Below are 19013 nucleotides of genomic sequence, written 5' to 3' on the forward strand. Positions count from 1 at the left end.
GCGTCGCCTAATTTGACTCAACTCGCTTCTTCTTTGTAAGAACCATGAAGGCCATTGTTGAGGATGGGAAATGTAATGAGGCAGCTATGTTATTCTCTTTTTCTGTCTTTTTTTTTTTCCCCCAGTATAGTGACATCAGAGGTGGGCTGGGAAACTCCAAAAAAATAGAAAGAAAGAAAAGAAGAAGAAGAAAAAAAAAAAGGCAATCTCCAACACCCACACCCTCATCCCCCTTCTCCTCCCCTCTCTTCCTCCTACCCCTCCCTCTTCTAGTCTCCCCCATCCTTTGTGAAAAACTCAAGGCATCAGCGGTGAGAGCTCAGTCTGTTGAAGTGGCCGGCTTTTGAACCATGCCCCAGCCTGAGCCCCGGGACAGCTAAGTCCACAGAGAGAGGCACGTCTTTGGGAAGGAAGGCCTCGACTAAAAGCCTTGTACTGATTTGCAGCTACGGGACAGAAGGAGTGGAGCAGAGGGGAGCGCCTCAGACGACTGGGACAAAGGCAAAGACAGAGAGATGAGTCCTGAGCACTGCAGCTCGGTGAAGACACAATACAATACACAAGTGATACTGTAACTGCAGGAAAACATCTCAAACCACTACTGATAACGAAAAGGTAAACGCTGCCTGAGTTTATTCTGTTTTCAATTTGTTTTTTGGAGTATGCGTCAGCAAGACAGAGTTTGTGTGTGTCTGTAGGGTTGTGTGTGAGGGTGTATGTGCGAGTGTGTGTATCTGGGCAGCTGTGAGAGCTCTGGCTTAGAGGTTGGGACGTTTCGTGACTGGAGGTTGTGTCTGCAGACATTTAGCAACGCTTCTTTGGCTTTTCTCTTGAGTCTGACTGGGATAGAGTGTAGACGGCATGCTGAGAAGTGTATCGCGTATCGGCATAAGTCAGGGACTTAAAGGGAGAGTAGTGAGTTGATGGTGTTGGAAAATAACTGAATTTATTGATATTGTGCAGCGATTGGGGATTTGGGCATTTCCCGCGTGTAGGGCCAGAATTGACATCTGTTATGTAATAAGTAATCTTAGCAGAAAACCCTTAAATAATGGAAAATGTGCAGTCAATGGAGCCCATGCTTCTAGATGCAAGAGGGAGAAACATCACAGGTCTTACACTTTCCCTGAAATGTACTCCGCGTCCTACCTGAGGAGAAGCAGAAAAGAAAAAAAGTGAAGAGCACGAAAAGTGGGGCATTCCAGCAACACTTGAGGGAGACTGATCTGATCAGATGGAGAGATTTGAGCTCTGGAGCCAGGCTTGTTTATTTTTTCTTGGCTTTTGGTTTCCTAATACAGTACCTTCTGAGTCTGGCCTCTGACTGGGGTGCGGGGAAAGAGCCGAGTTAACCTGGTGGAATCAGGGTTAGATGAATAGGATCACACCTAATGAGGCGATAACATGTCTCTCAACATATGCTTCTCTTATAGGGGCTGAGATCATGCGACGAAAATGCACTGTAGCTCGGGGAATACTTAGGAGTGAACAGTGTGTTGCTAAGAGAGTTCACTAGTCTCCATCACAGGGTCATGTTAGAGGGAGAAATGATAACAGAATGTAAGACAACCCAAACCACATCCTCTATCACACACACGGCATGGACATAAGACACTTCAGTCACAACCTGGCCATTATAGTAAAAAGCTTTGAACACTAATAACATCAATCTGGTGCACTTCCATATCACCAACTCACAATTATCTTCAAATGTTTTCACTTATGTTCTGGTCTGTTGGTGGGATCAGTGGAAAACATTCTGTTCGCTACAAAACCACATCTGTGAATGCTGTAAATGACCCTGAGAGACACACACACAGACCCTCAAACAGCCGGGGTTTCAAGTCAAAGGCAAAATGAGGGAACGGCAAAAAGGCTAAGAAAACATTTCATGAGCTCTCTCGTTTTTCCCTTATGGGCAATAAATTACAATATCAATATCTCCAATAACTCAGGCTGAGAAAGAAGAAAGAAAGCTAAAATGATAGAGAGGAGGCAGCAGCAGCTGTCGGAGACATGTCCAGAACATTCCGTGCCGGAGCGCCAGTGTTTAGCCCTCGGGTTCAACCTGAACCTCGAGTGCACGGGGGATGGGCTTTAAATTGGGTCATTAGTACCAATCCACATATAAACTAACTATTCTCTTAACCCCCACCCTGGACTCTACATCACAACAAAAAAAACCTGTTTGATGTCCGTCCTATTTAAAGTTCTTAAAACTCCCGGACGAGCCAATAAATAGCAATCGGGTAGTGCATGCTGTCAGAGGCTGCCCTCCCCCAGCCGTCCTGTCACAAACCATGTTTTAACGTAGCAGGGGATTGATAGCTCGCCCAGCCAGCACCAACCAGCTGCGGTTTTCGGGCGATGGGCATGCACCCAATCATATCTCACTGCTTAACCTGAGCCTGTGAGTGCCGACCGTTCACAGGCACAGATGTGTAATGCACAGCTCAGCTGATCTTATCTGTCGAACAGAGCCGCATATAGAAGCAGACAAAGATACCACATGTTGGATACAACCAGGGGCTGTCCAACAACACAGCTCTGGCACCGCTGACCACATGCGGTTAAATCCAACCACAGCAAAGCAAGTCGGACACATTGCATCTCCGAAAACTCAAACCTGCATTAGAAGTCACACAGCAATCCTGCCGTACTCGTACTTACGAATTGGGTAAAGAGCTCCAAATAATTAACTATGAGGGGGGGGGGGGGGGGGGGGGGGGGCAAGAGCTGCAGCAAGACTCGCAGTAGAGTCTCTAGCTGCACTGTGACGCTCATTTAGAACCCTCTTAATGAGAGCTTGGACACGGTTGAACAGACAGGTCATCATAAGGAGGAAGAGGTCAGCCAGGAGGTCGAGGTAAACAGACAAGCGAAGTAGAGGCATTTAACTAAGTAAAGCCAGTGGGCAATGAGTGTGTAATGCTGTGTGAGTGTGTGAATGTATGTGTTCTTCCTTGTTGATTCAGCTAATAGGAAGCATGTGTAGTCTGAGGTATGAGCTTAAGGTGAGGTGTGACACAGAGGGGAAATAAAAAATTAAAAAAAACCAAAACAAGAAAGGCCGAGTGGTTATGAGTAATCCCCTGAAACAGAAAATTCACACTATCCAGCCAAACAAATTTGGACTACTCCATCCTCCTGGCTCTCCTCTCTCCCCTGAACCTCCCCCAGCTCTTTGCTGCTGCGTGAAACCTTAGAAGCAGCGTGTTCAAAGCCAAAGTGTCCCTTAACCGGTTTTATTCAAGACGGAAGCCACCTGAACTGGCGGCCTAATCTGTCAGCCTGGGTAATACATTATCCAGGAAGACACGAGCTGAAGATGATGTAACCTGCAGCCATTTACACCTGCAAGGGTTCATATTGTGCCTGTGTGTGCATGTATGTGCACAAAGAGCGTTGTGTTTGTGGCGCGGAGGCAGGCTGGGTGTTTGTTTTACAATGGGGGAGGCAGCCGGATGAGGTGTGATGGAGGAGGCTGCTGGAGAGTTGAGAGTCCTTATCGTTGCAAAGTATGACGGAAAGAGAGAGACGACCTCAAGTCAACTATGTCCTCCCAGATGGCACGAGCAGAAGAACAGAGAGTTTGCGCATTTACGTGTGTGTTGTGCATAAAGAGGAAGAGGGGGAACACGCTTTTCACAAAGACCAATTGATTGCAAGGGGTTGGTGGCGTGGGCGAGCGGGGGGGGGGGGCTGCACACTAATCCCACATATTGACCTCTGACCCCCAACATCAGGCCACATGTTTAGAGTTTCACTACAGAAGAAGGAAAACAGACGGGGGCCCGTGGGGCCTCACTCCTCACTAATACGGCATCATGAGGGGAGACAACTTAGTAGCTAGAAAGCAGCAGGCACAAACACGTTTTTCGTGTGGCTTGAATATATTCTAACTTTCGGTTGATGGTGTCTTGAATCGAACCACCTCATATGGCACAAATTCAATTTCAAATTTCTCCAGCTTTAATTACAGGCTCAGATCATAAATGCAAAGGAAGTCCTGCTTTCATTCTTTGTACCTGCTCTAATTTCCATTTTAATATTTCCATTATGCACCGTTTAACGAGGAGACAAAACAACAACAATAATGAGGTATTTTACATTCTAGTGTGGCTGCAGTAATAATCTCTGGAAGGTTTCTTCAGTTTTGTTAATGAGGCTTTTATGAATTTTTGCTTGATGTTGTCAGTGTTTTTTCTCTGTGTGCTTGCGGACGTTTTTGTTGTCTTTAATCGCTTGATGATGTCAGTACTTTTACTGCGTCCCCACAATGCTGCATTCTCCTCTACAGGTATTTCCTCCCTCTGATTTTCATTCAAGCCTTTCATTCAAGGGAGGCTGTGGCTCAGTCGGTAGAGTGGGTTGCACACTAATCGGAAGGTTGGTGGTTCAATCCCCAGCTCCTCCTGTCCACACACCCAAGTGTCCCTGAGCAAGACACTGAAACCTAAAATTGCTCCCGATGGTGTACCATCGGTGTGTTGTAAGTCGCTTTGGATAAAAGCATCAGCTAAATGTAATGTAATTTGAAGCCGGTCAGATGGATTCTTAGCAGTCAGTCCAGCTTGTGGCTCCGTGACCAATTGTTTCAGCAAGCACACACAGAATAAAGTGTATGAGCAGTCATGTAAGTCAGCTCTGTGGAGAAAAACAGTGGCCTGGTGACTTCATGTATGGACGAAAGGCTGGCTGACATCCATGTTGTCATGTAAAGCAAAGCTGCTATTTATTGTTGCCAAAACTCCACTTCTGTCCTTCAATCATCCCCATTTCTCCCCCTTTTCTGACCAGTGATGAGGTGTTGTGTTTCGGAGCGTTTTGGACTTATTGTGGGAAAGTCTGAGGGCCAGATGGGGGAGTGGAAGCAGGGGATTTTGAGGCTGGGAAATACATTGACTGTGAAAATATAAATACTTTTCATCCAAGTCTTTCTCTCCCAGTTGCTGAACTGCAATTCATCAGGCTACAGACTGACACATTAGAATTGGTAAATCACTGCAGGAGACGCACCACGAGCTCGGAAACCCACACACCACAGTTAAAAACCCTTAATCTGCATTTTACACTCTATCTAGTCCTTCATACTGGATACAGGAATAAATAGTCCACTACCAAATGGACTATCAACATATCTGAATACACCTCCATCACTGTTCACTGCTGTAGACAAACAGGGCAGCTTTGTTTGTTGATCAATAAGGAATTGTAGCCTTATTTGACAAATACCATCATATTCATTCATTTAAATCCAAAGCAGATATTACTGCCCTGATAAAGATAACATCCACATCCATTACTTTTCCTTGTTGTATGGTAATAAACCAATAACCCAGGGCAACAACATTGTAACCGTTTTTGATCCCTTATACTAAAATTGTTGGACCTTGAAGTATTTCTTTTATGCTGAATTCAAATCTGTTATTAGAAGTTTTCTATCAGGCCTGTTTTAAAAGAGACATGATGTATTTTACTGAGAAATAAGGCTGTTGTTACACTTCAAATATGTAGAAATTTACATCTAAATGCGCAAGTGTATTATTTTCATCTAGATTTGGCCTTGTTTATTTATGGTCCAGCATTAGTCTGCCAACACAGAGGAACCCTACTTTCCTTGGGACCACTTTTCCCTATCTGTGTGCGTGATAGAGAAATTCTGAAAACATACTTGGGTTCAGAGTGCAAAAATACAACAAGATTATTTTTCTTATCTTTGTTAACGTTTATAAAACAGGATGCTTTAATGTACACTGTAAGAAAAGGACGTTACTCTGCATGCAGACATTTTATTTACATGCCTTTTTATTCAATTTGCATTCATTGCTACACTGTTTACAGTATAAGACTGACATCAATAGGCTTAGTATGAAAAAGCACACATAATGCCCCCTTCGCCTGCAGCGAACCAGACACCTGCAGCAAATCAGATTTCCATGCAGGCAGTTTATACCGTATGTATATTAATCGGTTTGTTCAGGTCCAGAAAGAATGTGTGTTTTAAGAGGCTTTTTGCCAATACATACAGTGTAACCTGAGGCCAAACGAGTGACATATGGCTGTCTTTGTCAGGCAACAACCAACATTCATTGTGCTGTTAAACCAGCGATTCAAAGCTAATTTTCTATCTGGGAGTAACGTAAGCAGCCGTTCTTACTTAATGAGTTCTCTGGTCATTTCCTCTCCTACAGCGTGCAGAAAAGAATGATTTCTGTCTCCCAGTCAGGCACAAAGCTAATCAGTATTAATGTACAACATCAGCTCCCACACAGAAACCAGAGGTAGACGAAAGCTAGTTTCCCTCCAGAGTGGATGTGTGGCCGCCATAAATAAAGCAAGCCAAAACCAATCTGAAATCAACTTGACACCACTTCACATTCTGTGCGTGTGTTTTTGCATAAGAACTGTGTGCAAATATGAGCATGTGCAGGCCAACCACTGTGTGAGTGTATTTTTGTGCGAGATGTGTCAGCGCGGCACTAAGCTGTGAAATCATTACTAGATAAATCAACAAAAGCCTCAGGCTTCAGACAATCAACTTCCCTGTTCAAGTCAGAGATGTATTTAGTAAGAACCAGAGGAGCCGTTTATCTCCAACATTAGAGCATTAAGACAACAAGCACAATGAACAAAAACCATAAAGCAAAATATAGCCCTGCCGGATCTGCAGACACGATGTTTGCCTTTACAAGTTGACAGAGTTTAATGGCTTTAAACAGTGAAATGGTTGTCTTGTTCAATTGAAAATGATTCCCAGTTGGAAGAAAGTGTGTGTGGTAAAACAGAGCAAAAGAAGCAGACTGTCTGCCCACAGACTTGCAATAACTGCCATAAAAACAAATTAACCCATATTTCCACTAAATAGACAGACGCAGGGAAGTGAGGGCAAGTAAAGAGTGAGATCTCCTGGCGATAAAGAATTATTAGGGATGAGAGCCCAGCAGTACACCAAGGAAGACTCAGAAGTTCATAGTGTTGCCAAAACAAAAAGGCCAGCAGAAGTGACTGCTGCAAATCTTTTTTTTTTTTTTTTTTTCCACAGTGTGTTTCAATGGTTTCACATTAATGTGGAGTAATACACGAGCTGTTTGTCAGAAAGGCAGAGCCAATAAGAAATTGTATAAATCCTATTTGTAAGGAGAAAATTATTCTCTTATTTGGTGGGCTGCTCACAGTGGTTGACTATCATATGGCTTTATTTATTGACAAATGAAAAGAAGGGAAGGAACACCAAACAGAGGAAAGACAGCGGAGAACAGGAGGATTTACACCGAGATGAAAGATTTGTATGGAATGGAAAGAAATGGAAAGAAAGAGCCAGTGAAAAGATTGGAAATATATTATATAAGAATGGATCTATAAGAGATTCTGCCTTGAGTTATGTTCATTACGCTTGACCAGGGAAGGGAAAAAGGACCATGACCCACTTTTCTACCACTTTAGTCCTACGATTGTCCGTGTTCTCCTTTTAAATCTTTGCTCTTTGTTTCAGCCGTATAGCCTGTCGCTCCTCATCTCCTCCCCGTGTGCACTCTCTGTAGCGTCTGTACGCCCAGCTCGGTGCTCTTCTATCTTCTGACTCGGAGTAACATTTCTCTGAAGCGCCTCACGATATACTTTGAGCTAAATAATACTCAAGAGTGAGGGAACATTGCTCATTCATGCCAACGCTACACCAAACATGCAGCACTTGTACATGTGAGCCAGCGAATGGAAAGAAAACAATCCATACAATGACTTTGTTTTAGCTCGTCATAAAAACGTACACAGAGGGACTGCAACGCGTTTCCATTGCGAGTTAAAAAGATGTTCAGTAAACAAGCTGGTATAGCAGGTTTTAAGTACCTGCCCAGGTGGTGTCTACTCAGGCACCACTTGCATGCTGCTTGTTTTCTTGATGAATCAGAAAGCGGCAGATGTGCCCTTTTGTTGGCATAATTACCCCGCCGTCTCTGCTGATCCTGTATAGCCGGTCAAGCCGGGCAGCTGAGCAGGTCACTACAAACATGATTAAATCAAAACAGCCTCTCTCCTTTGTAAATAGAACTCTCTGGAAATCAGAATTTCCAGTCTGCAGAACATAAAGAGAAAACATTGACGTGCTTGACTGTGAGTACAGCATGTGAAAGTTTTTCTCCCGCAGGTGAGCATTTTATGTTTTCTGCTCAATAACCCTCACAGTTTTAAAGCACTTCACCAGTGTTTCATTTTTAGTTCTGAGGTCGGAAAAAAAGAAAAGAAAAAAAGAGCCCTGTAAAGCACTGTAAACGTTGTACCTTCACGATACACTGGTGACCTCTCAATGTTCGCTGGAATGTCTTTGATATGTTGTGGTTCCATGAAAGAGGCTAGGCCCCTCGTACCCTGAACCACCACCCAGGAGGAAATCAGACTCCACAAGACAAGAACAGAGAGACAGGAGAGGGATAATAGGAGGATAACAAGAAAGAGATGGAAGCGGGTAATGGTTGACACTTGTGCAAAACTGATAGCAACAGTAAAAAAAAATTTTTTTTTTAAGTTATTGTTTAGAAGAGAAGACACACCAGAAAAATGATACTGCTGATGCTGTTAAAGTCATTAGCAGCTCTCACTGAGGTCAGCAAGGATACAGTACCTGGTTACGCTGTCAGACACACCGGCTTCTGGAAAAACACACCATGAAAATGAATAACGTCTCTGGATAGTCATGCACACACAGTATTCAATCATACAGATGGACGCATAAACTCACATATACCATCAAGACAGGAGGGCGCGCACGAGTGCGCACACACACACACACACTCCAGATCTGCAGTACGCGCCGTTATGTTGTCCCCACTCAACATTGTTCCAAGTGACAGAATTGCCAGAATTCCTGAAGAACCACAATGGCGTCATATGGGAGACACAGCGCCTGAGTTTCAGGGTGGAAGAAGGACTTAATGATGTGGCACTGAGCAAAAACTGACTGTGAAGCGTGATGGAGTGGATTAGGAGGGCTAGACCTTATTGGCCGTACGCAGGCCCAGGCCAGGGTGTTAAACGGAGCAGTGTATACATCTGAGAGTTTTGTTTGTGTTTTTTTTCTTCTTCTTTTGCATTTGCGTATTGATGAGGAACAGAACTACAGTTAGTGGTTGAGGAGCGGCAGGAGTTGCCCCTCAAAGAAGACAGGACTGCAAACAGCTTTGCGCATACTGTTTTTTGGACTCACCCCTGTAGTGACTGTCTTTCAAGTGAAACACAAATACTACCTCCTACCTAACATCGCTGTTGGCATCTTTAACCTATCTCAGAAAGTTGCATTGGAATTCGGGGTCAGTGCGTTTTACTTAAGAGAGTGGTGGGGTGATGTGCAAGTAGGCAACAGTATAATATAGGACAATAAGGTCAGTTTTCTGTTTTGACCAAATATTAGAAAATGAATCACAAACTAAAGGTTCCTTAAGCAATATGAGTTTACATTTCCACTGCATTGAAATACCATTTGCATTTAGCAGCAGCAGCAGTCTGAATTAGGCAAATATGTGCTCTCCATGTTGATGATGATGCTTAAATCAATGTTGGTAAAAAGATGCAAAGTTAGAAAGGGACTAAAACAAAGGAGAAGGGATGCACCCATATTATTAATAGAAAAAAACAGGGTCTCACTGCATTGTATCATTTGTTGATATGATTGTTCTATGTGTGTTGTAGTAGTCACTTAACTGAAAACTAAGTGTCACTGGCCGTTAGACTGTTCTAACTCAGGAACATCAAGTGCATATAAAAATTGACGTAGACTTCAGGTCTGAAAGGTGAAGCGAGTGCAGATGTGCTTTTCAGTGCGATACCAGAGGGCCACTAGGGGCAGGCTCCAAAAAACCTCTGGCTCCAATAGACTGAGACCAAAACTGGAACTAGATTTCTTTAACATACTGAAAGTTTGTGGTTCCTGGACAGATTGTTGTAGTTGAAAAAAAGACCACTAACATGCATACTATACAAGTATACGAGACAAGAGGATGGGAGTTTGCAAAATATATATATATTTTTTTTAACTAAGACTGCAGAAGATAAAGTAAATGTGAAGGCAGATGCCAAGGACAGCCACGTATCAGACCGTCTTAATGGAGGCCAATAGAATCTCAGAAAAATGGGGTGTCTGTCAGCAGGGGGACAAACTAAGACAGAAAGCAGACCTCGTCCTGCTGGCTGGAGAGAAAATGCGTTTTCTCCAACAGTCTTTCCACACAAACAAGATTCTGTGGAACAATGACGTGACAACTCTGCTACTGCTCAATTTTCTAAACAATTATTAATAGTAGGTTATCGCAAAATTGTCAAATACTTATAAAAAATAAATAAACAATAAATAAATCCTTTGGGGTCTCTTCCGGAAAAGCATCAAATAAACACCCCGTCTGTTATCATTCCTTTTGTTAATGAGCTTTGTTGCGAACAAAGAAGAAGCTGTTTTCTTAGTTCTTAAGGTTCTTTATTCTTCCAGGGAGGCCTGGCAGCATCACTAGCTGTCCATCTAGCCAGCAGCAATGCAGGGACTGATGTGGAGCCTGTGCGCCCTGCTCTCCCTCTCCCTCTGGGAGGAAAGTTACTGCAGGAGCTCCAGGGAAGGCCGCAGGACAAAAGAGCTTTCGCTTCACAGGAGTAAAAGAGCTCCCCTGGATCCTGATGCCAAAAAGTGTTCCTACACCTTCCTGGTACCTGAGCAGAGAATCACAGGTACAAAGGATAACTTCTTTTAGAAATATGAGTTTGGTTTCATATTTACTGTTTTGTTTTGTTTTTTTTGCTTTCGATTGCATCAAAAGAACTTCTTGTTAATGTACAAAAAAAAAAAATCCTATCTGTCATCAGGTCCAATCTGTGCCAGCACCACAGGCCCTGAGCCAGACAAGGACAGAGTGACCCGAATGGACATTGCAGATGTGCGGGAGGTGCTCAACAAACAGCGGCGTGAGATTGAGACGCTGCAGCTGGTGGTAGATGTGGATGGTAACTTGGTGAATGAGATGAAGCTGCTGCGGAAAGAGAGCAGGAACATGAACTCTAGGGTGACCCAGCTCTATATGCAGCTGCTGCATGAGATCATCAGGAAGAGAGACAACTCTTTGGAGCTGGCCCAGCTGGAGAACCGTGTCCTCAACGTGACCTCAGAAATGATGCGACTGGCTTCAAGGTACAAGGAGCTGGAGTCCCGCTTTGCCACGATGGCTGGGGTGGTCAACAACCAGTCCGTTCTCATCTCGGCGCTGGAGGAGCAGTGTCTGAGGACGCTGAGTCGCAGTGAGCTGCCTCCAGTTCCCCCGCTGGTGCAGGTGGTCCCGCAGAATATACCGGTTAACAACCGTTTCACCAATGAGATTCAGAGGGACAATAACAACCGGGCCTTCCCCCGAGGATCACGCATGGACCCACCTACTGCAAGTCCCTTTGGGGTTGATCCTCCACCGCCGCAGGGAACACTTACCTCTGAGGGTATGTAGCAATTTCAAAGTGGCAGATGATGATGGAGGAGATAAGGGAAGACTGTTAAAATAATCTGTGATCTAATGAGTTTTAAAGGATGGAGGCTGAGCAAAAGCAAAACACCCAAGTAATTGGTTATTTCTGGATCTGTGCTCAATTGTACACACAATGCACTACTAAAACACAATTAGCTAAGGAATGCAATTCAAATTGTAATTTCTCACAACAGTTGGTATTACTGAGGCACAGTTGGCTCATTGTTGGCATGCAGCAGAGGCAGTGACATCATACATCCCTATGATCCCACTATGCTGTCTGTCTTGGCTGCACTGCACTCAGCATATGCATTAAATTAATCTTTGAACAGCACCGAAAAGACAATGGATATGAACCTACTGCCAGGCTTTTTCATCAGCTTTACATTCAGTCTGGGCAAGAAAAAAAAAGGGACGAGGACTAGTCAAACAAAGCACACATCCCATGAACTAGTCCATCAAGCTTTAGACCCCTGCACAACACTATCCAATCAGATACAATCCTCTGAGACAGACAAGTCTCCTCTGTACGTTTCTCCCAGGGATGGACTATTCTGACATCTGGGAGACATAATCTCCAATGTGAAACTAATTTGCAAGGTTAGAACGCTACTTGGAAATGGCTCCTAGAACTTAGTCTGGGCTGTTATATTTTGACTGGCGATTAGAGTGGCGGGGAATGTCGACAGGGGTTATACAACCCGATAATAAAATGGATGAAATCATTCATTACATCCCTCAGACAAAAGGGGGAATAACAGACGGTCTGTCTGAGTAGAGACGAGGGAGTCACTTAGGGTGAGATGATGTGACTCATAGGGAAATAACGGAGGGAAGAAAACCAGCAGGTACCATTTAGGAAATAGTTCTGTGAGTTATTCTGTTTGCATTAATTAGGTCTGCCTAAGTTTATGTCAGTTAGATACCTGCATTATGGCATTATTAAAAAAAAATCTCAGTTTACTGTTGCTGCCAAACAAAAAAATGAAACTGTACTACAGTGGAGTATTTTTTGTGTTACTGCCAGTGTGAAGTGTGAATTAATCCAAAGCGTCTGATAAGTGCTTTACTAAGAGGTTGTCCACTGTCAGCTCTCCAGAGACCAGACTGTGAAACACTGCTCTTCTCAGAACACTGAACCGGCACCACCTTCCACTGATGCCAAGCGCAGATAATGATTGGCTTATTTCAAGCTCAATGAGAGGAGAAGCAAAGGGGGCATATTTTAAAAGCCTGCGTGGAGATTAAAAAGTAAAGGAAACACAAAGAGATCAAAGAGAACCTGAGGCAGGGGAGTGGCTGTGGGAGGTAAAGTGGCAGGGACTCCACTTGTAGATGACAAAAATATATATTTCTAGCTATGCATAATAATCCCCAACCTACCTCGCCAAGCCACTGTTAAACTGTAATTTTACTGTTGTATTAGTTCATCAAAGCTCCTTAGAACTGAAAGTTTCTATGTTTCTATTCCTCAGACCTTATACATAGTACATCGATCTCACTCAAAAAGCCAGGGGTGGGTCGCTTGCTTTGGTGGCTGACAACTCATCTTTCATCATTTCATTTGTCGGAAAAGACAAACAAAACATGTCTCTTGTCCCTGTTAAATATATATTACCTACTGGCAAAGATGAGTACTGTTCCTTCATGACTTAGGATTATGCAGAATGTGAGAACCAACGTTTTATTTGCTTTTGGCCATTTAACTGCCACCGTTGAGTATATTTTCATAGGCTTTCCGCAGACAGTGTAGATCTGAATCAGGGAGGGAACAAAGGTAAAACTTAAAACCCCAAACCACCACAGCCCCCTAAAAAGCTCTCTTCCATGTAGATTCAGTAAATACACATTACCTGACCACAGTTTGGTCTAGTTCAACCCTTTTTAAACCACTATGCTATGTTCGATTTATTTTTAACCTCAATCTGAAGAACCTGATGAAAGTCTGACGAAGGCATTACTGGAAAAATACAAGTCTGTGCTGGGAGGCTTCAGATATCTGTGCAGGGGCAAGACACTGGGTCCTTATGTGTTCAAACACTTAGGGAAACCTTTGGGCCCTGGAGGCCCCACACACAAAGCCTGTGTTCATACTAGTTTAATAAATATTCACACAGGAGGAAACAGAGGAACTATGTTGGGTTTAGGTTCAGCTGCTTCAGCTTTGGGTGCAGCACTACCTCGTGGCTTCAGCTAAAGGCTACTTCCAGGTGAACATTCATATCAAAACGTAAGTGCACAGATGCGTACTTCTGCAACTCCAGACTGCAGGAGGTTTGGATGGTGAGAGAAAAAGGGGATTTATTTCCAAAGAATGCTGCCACAATGATACATCTCCTCAAACCATGGGGTCCTTCCCAACTTTCTCTTGTCTGCCTGATTATGATGGTTTTTGCATATGCACTTGTTCAATTCAAGGTACTCTATAGTAATATTTGTTCAGGCTTAAATAAACCTTTTTCATGGCAGGAAAAGTACAGGTTTATTAATGATGGCTGCATCCCACTTAGAGGAGGTCCTGCTTTTGTGCATGTTGATTCATCGTCATGGTTTACTGGGGCACTTAATGGAATTGAGCCATCATTAATACACCTGTGCTCTCCCTACAATGACAGGTCAAAATGTCTGTGGTGAAAAGATCTTTTTGGGGGGGATTCTGGTAATAGATGGCTTTAGTGGAAATCAAGAGTCAATAACAAGATATAAATATACAATCTGTACACCTGTAAGTTTTGTAGGTCTTTATGGCCTTATGGCAAGACTCATTTCAACACCTTGTTGCCCCATAAGCCCAAAAGCATCATCAACTATCAAAGCCCAAATTGTAAGGATTAGTTCGGGTAAATCAGAAATTGTTCTATTTGTATTTTTTATAGTTATTTATAATGATTAAAATCCCAGTGAAGTTTACGGTTTTAGTGCACAGCATTGTCAGTATAGACAAATTGTAAAATCTCCTGCCTCCATCATGTCTTTGGTACAAAAGTGTCAAAAGTGTTTGATAACCAAATTTAAGGGATCGTTGCAGGGGGAAAAAAAAATTGCATTTATGTACTGTACAAAATGGTAAATATAAAAATAATATCAGACAATATATCTACAGATGTTGGATTTTTTTTTTTTTTTTTTTTTTTTTACTTACTACAAAAATCCAATGTCGTTCGGGCTCTACAAGGATACTGAAGAACATTAATAATATAATTGATTGATTGATATCCAGATTGACATATCCCAACAGATTGTGCTTCAAAGGTGACACTGAAATATGGATCTATTTTGAGATCATTTTAAATCTGAGCCACTTTTTTTTCTAACCCATCATTTTTCACCCCCTTTTTCTACAACCACCTTTCCAACTCCAGGCCCTTTCAGGGACTGTTTTCAGGTGCGACAGGCGGGCCACACCACCAGTGGGATGTACCTACTTAAGACAGACAGCAGTGACCAGCTGATCCAGGCCTGGTGTGAGCATGGCCTTGACAATGGAGGTTGGACGGTGTTGCAAAGGAGGAGAGACGGCTCTGTAAACTTCTTTCGGAACTGGGAGAACTACAAGGTGAGTTCTTTGAAAAAGGAACGTAAGGTTTAAGAAGGTAACATCAGGTTTTAATAAGACAGCCTAAGCAAAAATATAATTTTTCATTCCTATCAATATCATCTAGTGGTGGAAATATATTTTTGCATGAGAGATAACCATTTTCAAAGTGGCCCCCCTCCCCTGTCCTAAATGACCCAGTCTCAGCAGTTCATTTTGGGGCCACTAAGCAGACACATGCCCCAGAAGTGTAAACAGCTTAGTGGTGGATTTCCTCACAGTGAAATTGTAGCAAAGAGCTGTATCCAGGGTCCTCCACACAAATATACACAAACAGGGAGCACCAGTGGGCCGAGAGGGAAGAGCAGCTCTACTCTCAACCCCGATAGTAATGATCCCTTCATTCTTCTCTTCCCATGTCTCAGCCTTTTCAACTGTGATCTGATCCAGGGTCTAAAAGAACAAGTTGTGAAGAGAGACGGAGGAAGAGTGTTTGTTACACCCAGAGTGACTAAATGACAGCCTGGCAAAATGACGGCTCTCGGTCTCCTCTCTAGGAACAAAAGCAAGCATAGTCTCTCAGTCATAAAAATCAATACTTGCTTGCTGTTTGGATCGGGGACAGATGTGCGTCTCTGTAGCTCTGCACTTGCTGTACTCAACTCTCCATGCAACCACCGCCAAATCACCACTGGCCCTCCCATTCAACCAATTAGCTGAGTGAGAAACAACAGGTCACAACCTTAGCACATTATCGCCTCAATGGGAAGCAGATTTGACATAATTTTACTTGATAACAAGAACCAGACCTTTTAAACTCTGCAAAGACATTTCCCTCACTCCACTTTACTATTTGTGTTTTTTGGACATGATTTGTCTTCACTGACCACAGAATAAAAAGAGATCTGTTCTTTCATCAGTTCACTAAACCACAGCGTCTAATCCGCTAACTCAAATTAATACTGTACTACAATGCAGTGACATTTAAACATAATCCACTACTGAAAATAACATGCTGTGGTGCTTGTCCCTGACAGAAAGGCTTCGGCAACATAGATGGTGAGCATTGGCTGGGACTGGATAATATCTACAACCTGGGGAAACAAGGCGATTATAAGCTGATGATCGAGCTGGAAGACTGGACAGGGAAGAAGGTGTACGCCGAGTACAGCAGCTTTCACCTGGAGTCAGAGAGCGAGGGTTATCGCCTGAGGCTGGGCACCTACCAGGGCAACGCCGGGGACTCCTTCAGCAGTCACAACGGCAAACAGTTCACCACACTCGATCGCGACAAGGATACATTTTCCGGTAGGGGGATTGTACGAGTTTAAGATACTTCCTGGTTCTGCGTATTAGTTTTAGAGTAAGTGCGTTTTCTGAAGTTCTGTTTTTTTCCTTTGCTAGGTAACTGCGCCCATTTCCATAAAGGCGGCTGGTGGTACAATGCTTGTGGTCAGACCAATCTGAATGGTGTGTGGTATAGCGGGGGAGTTTACCGCAGCAAATTTCAGGATGGAATCTTCTGGGCGGACTACGGAGGCGGCTTCTACTCCCTGAAGTCGGTCCGCCTCCTGATCCGACCGATCGACTGAAACCTTAAACTGCGGTTCCCTTCAAATGCACCTCAGTCTCCTTCATTATCTTTTATCTACGCATAAATAAATACTGTTAAAAGGGCAGAATCAGGAATCTCTGTCATCGTTTAACTGCGCCTTGTAAAAGACAGCAGAAGAAGAGACAGTGGTATGTATTTACAGCCAGACGATAACGACTCCAGCAGTCAGCATGGTGGCTAGCTGACTCTAACGCTGAAATGAAGACTGATGCCATCGCCTTCCCTGAGTAACTGCTCTCCTCCACCTATCCATAATGGTCCATCAAGCCCTCCTGAGCCCATTCAGTATTACTCCCATGTGTCCTATTTTACTCTTCTTGAGACTCAGTATGTAATAAAGGGAAATGGTCATTTACGAAAGACATGAGGTTTCTTCTGAGCAGCTAATGTGACCTATTGAAAGTAGTGTTCCCTATACAGAGGGGCATTGGATATACTGGGATGTTTAACCTTAGTAGCATACAAATTGAAGAAATTTCAAGTGACAGAATACCTGAAAAACAGTAAGAGGACAGGCCTTGCTCAACGTACTGTCTACCTGTTTCTGGGAGTTTCTGGACTTTCTGGACTGGGTTTCCTGCAAGCCCCCAACAGAAAGTGAACTCGTGTAACAATGTGCGTGTCCAATGTGCATATGGCTGAGCTGGCTTTGGTATGTAAATATCTTTGGCTATATTTGTGAAAGTTAATTTAAGAGGTGTGATTCTACTCAGGCCAAATGTTCACAATGTTGTCACTCTGCCATTCTTTGTTATTTATCAGGGTATTTATAGTAAGTATAGTAACAGCCATTTTATATCTAGCCCTGTAACAATACAATTCCTAATATGGTTTTTTTTTCTTCTTAATCACATGTAGAAATACATTAGTAACACCTGAACAGAAGCTCACACACACACACACACACACACACACACACACACAATACAGAGTGGATGTCTGGTTGACTTGAGGATGGAGAGCAGGTGACATGCACTGTCAGCCATCCAAGAAAAATAAAAAAAATTATAAACATTAAACTTGAGTTTCACTCTTCACTGAGCGTCACTTTCTTATGAATAGCAACAAAGTTTTTTTTAATGTGTGATAAAAAAATTTCCAGCACAAATATAAAACAGTAAAATGTGCAGGGGAGTGGGGGTTAATAACTAAAGAGAACGGCCAGAATGAAAATGAACTGTGAGGTCGCAGTGAGAGGCTGCATTTCAAATCACAGCACTCTTATTCAGAAAAGAAGAAGGTGAAAGATGTTTGAAAGAAATGTGTAGGTAGATTGGACTAAATCAAGGACACAAATAGATAAGGGAGGATATTAAATGATGTTGCAATAGAAGAATTTAAACTAAATGAAAGTAAAGATGATAAAAGGCAAGAAAAAGACAGCTGGCGGAAGAGAAGCAGGGGCACATTCCTCCCACATCTAAAATATGTATATCTTGAAATGATGGCTCCCCTCTGGACCTTTCTCCTCAGTGGAGCTATAAGTCAGAGCAGATAAGAGCTGTCTGATGCAAACGCTGTCAGGAGGTGAACTCATACAGTCAACAGATTTTAGCTTGCCCATGCGAGATAAAAACTCACACATTGGTTTGCAGTCAGACATCTAAAATAATATACATCCCTGCAGTCTAACCTGCATTTTCCATCAAGCACATTGCATGTGCGCCACTATTTTCTCCCCACATTTGCATGGCTTCATAACCCACCAGCAGCGTTTCGGACAGTTTTGTCTGCCTGTTTTTTCTTACTTCCAGATTTGGACATGTTTCTTGAATTTGTGTGCTTGTAGCGTAGCTAAACGTTGGTCAAATGGTTTCTTTTCATCCATTTTGTGTTCACTGTTGTAATTTCATACTTTGTGCCGTAGCCCACAGACAAAGTGAATACAGCACGATGTGTTTTAGTCATTAAAAAACACTAATCCTCCTAATTTTTTTTTTTTTTTTTTTAAGTGTTTCACTTAAATTGTCTTTAGCTGTAGGAAAAAGCTTTTCTTGTGATGTAGTGATGTGTCTGCACCTTTTATTTTGAAAATTGACTGTATTCTCTTAGTTCTCCTCTGACTGACTTCCTGCCTGGATGATCTGCTCTGTTCAGCTTGTCGTGATCTTTGTGCTTGACCCCTATCTTAGCGCCGACCCACTTTTAGGATGCTGCTGACATGCATTGCAGCGCGACAGATGGGATATGACGCATTGACTTGAATGCCGGCGATCCGTCACAGAAGTAACTGGTGGAAAATAACCTTGAGAGACCAGGTGTGATGAGGACGGGCTGTAATAGACATACTGGTTATAGGAACTGTAGGTTATAAGAACCGGTGGAGAAATTAACAGTTGGCGGGCATTTCTGATCTGAGACACGTGACACT

The 19013-nt window shown here is 43.0% G+C and overlaps 2 protein-coding genes across 6 annotated transcripts in view; one reads left to right on the plus strand and one right to left on the minus strand.

Moving 5' to 3' along the window:
* Positions 1-19013, minus strand: part of ralgps2 (Ral GEF with PH domain and SH3 binding motif 2) — a 71125-nt gene that overhangs the window by 13563 nt on the left and 38549 nt on the right. The gene's annotated exons all lie outside the window — the stretch shown is intronic.
* Positions 235-17924, plus strand: angptl1a (angiopoietin-like 1a). The gene is made up of 6 exons (XM_069150049.1): positions 235-615; positions 10478-10710; positions 10846-11466; positions 14855-15048; positions 16065-16335; positions 16432-17924. The coding sequence occupies exons 2-6, from the start codon at positions 10521-10523 to the stop codon at positions 16617-16619; spliced, it is 1464 nt and encodes a 487-aa protein (XP_069006150.1). The 5' UTR covers positions 235-615; positions 10478-10520; the 3' UTR covers positions 16620-17924.

This window comes from Embiotoca jacksoni, unplaced genomic scaffold (assembly GCF_022577435.1).
Source record: "Embiotoca jacksoni isolate LCO1_2020_lvr unplaced genomic scaffold, fEmbJac1.0.p SCAF_16, whole genome shotgun sequence".
Lineage (NCBI taxonomy): Eukaryota > Metazoa > Chordata > Actinopteri > Embiotocidae > Embiotoca > Embiotoca jacksoni.